Genomic DNA, 1359 nt, shown 5'->3' on the forward strand with positions numbered 1-1359 from the left:
GGCCATACTAATAGTCTACACCTTCATTTATGTTTTCTGCAGAAATTCACTTACATTTAAAATATAGATGCTATTTGGTGTAAGCATGCAGAATCACTGGAGGATGTCTTCGAGGAAAATGTATGCTCTGTGATAATTACCTCGATGTCAGGTGAATGATAGTGCATGTGTCTTTTGTATAGCCCAAGGGGATTACAATGAGTAGCCATGTCAAACAACAATAGGGGGGATGTCATTTTTTATCAGCAATGATGCATCTTCTTTTTCAGGTGCCGGCAATTTTTCATTGTGAATTTAGTCGTGGGTTGCCATGGAGAACCGTCACAGCTGAAGACCATAAAAAGAGAAACTGCTGAAGAGAGAGAGAGAGAGAGAGAGAGAGAGAGAGAGAGACCTTGCGGTGAAGACATGGTCCTCACCGAAAGGAGCTCCAGCATTTCTGTGCCTAAAAAGGAGTCAAAGAAGAAGAAAAGTAAGAAGTATCGCCCTCACAGCTTGCCCTCCCCGGCACTCTGCTGTGCCTGTGGACTGTGCATTATGCTGGCTGGAATCAACATCACCCTGGTGGGGGCATTTGCCTTCAGCACCCTGGTGCCTTCTGCCAATCCTCCCATCATCATTGGGCCTATTCTACTTCTAGTGGCCTTTTCCTTTTTTGGAGCCTGCTGCGTGTGCAGTCGCCTGCCCCCTGCCCAGGGTTTGCGTGGGTCTAAGGTCGGTGGCAGGGGCACGGGCATGGTTGGACGCAGCGGGTTTGCTGGAGGAACAGCGTTTGAAATAGAAACCAGCGAACACACATTGCAGGACACAACCGCAGTGCAGCTCAGCCCCACACCCTCCCCTGGCTCATCCGGGGCATCCAGCCCTGAGCGGGATGGTCATGACACTGCCCCACCTGGGCTCTGCAAGCCTTTTGCCACAGAGTCCAATGGTCCTTCTATTTGTGCCATTGCTTCTTACTCAGCCTCCACAACTACAGGAGGTGCAGTGAAGCTTAACTTACCACGTGAAGAAGTAGCCACCTAGTGCAGAGTGCAGACCAAACTGACATACCACTATAGGGACCTTCTGCCAAGACATGACTGCTAGCTATATGTAAATATGTTTGGCTGGGTGGTTTAGTTATTGTGTCCAACTCGGATACAATAACTAAACATTTTAATGTGCAAATGTAGCCACAACGGTGTCTCTGGTCCCACTTTGAAGTGGCCGGCCTCTGAAGGTGGTCTGTACAGGGGACAGGTGATGATTATGTATGCGATCTGCTTAGGCTCACCACATTCGCATGCTGTTCTGTCTGCAAGGCCCCACTTCTTCATAGTTGACTTGAAGCAACTGACCGCAGTATTATGCAGGCGG

The 1359-nt window shown here is 49.1% G+C and overlaps 1 protein-coding gene across 1 annotated transcript; it reads left to right on the forward strand.

Moving 5' to 3' along the window:
* Positions 1-408: 408 nt before the first annotated feature.
* On the forward strand, positions 409-1026 carry tmem275a (transmembrane protein 275a; the record flags this gene model as incomplete). The annotated part of the gene is made up of 1 exon (XM_080777803.1): positions 409-1026. One exon carries the CDS (start codon positions 409-411, stop codon positions 1024-1026), a length of 618 nt encoding a protein of 205 aa, XP_080633929.1.
* Between the last annotated feature and the right edge of the window lie 333 nt (positions 1027-1359).

Source organism: Protomyctophum bolini, assembly GCF_963924005.1.
Source record: "Protomyctophum bolini genome assembly, chromosome: 12".
Taxonomy (NCBI): domain Eukaryota; kingdom Metazoa; phylum Chordata; class Actinopteri; order Myctophiformes; family Myctophidae; genus Protomyctophum; species Protomyctophum bolini.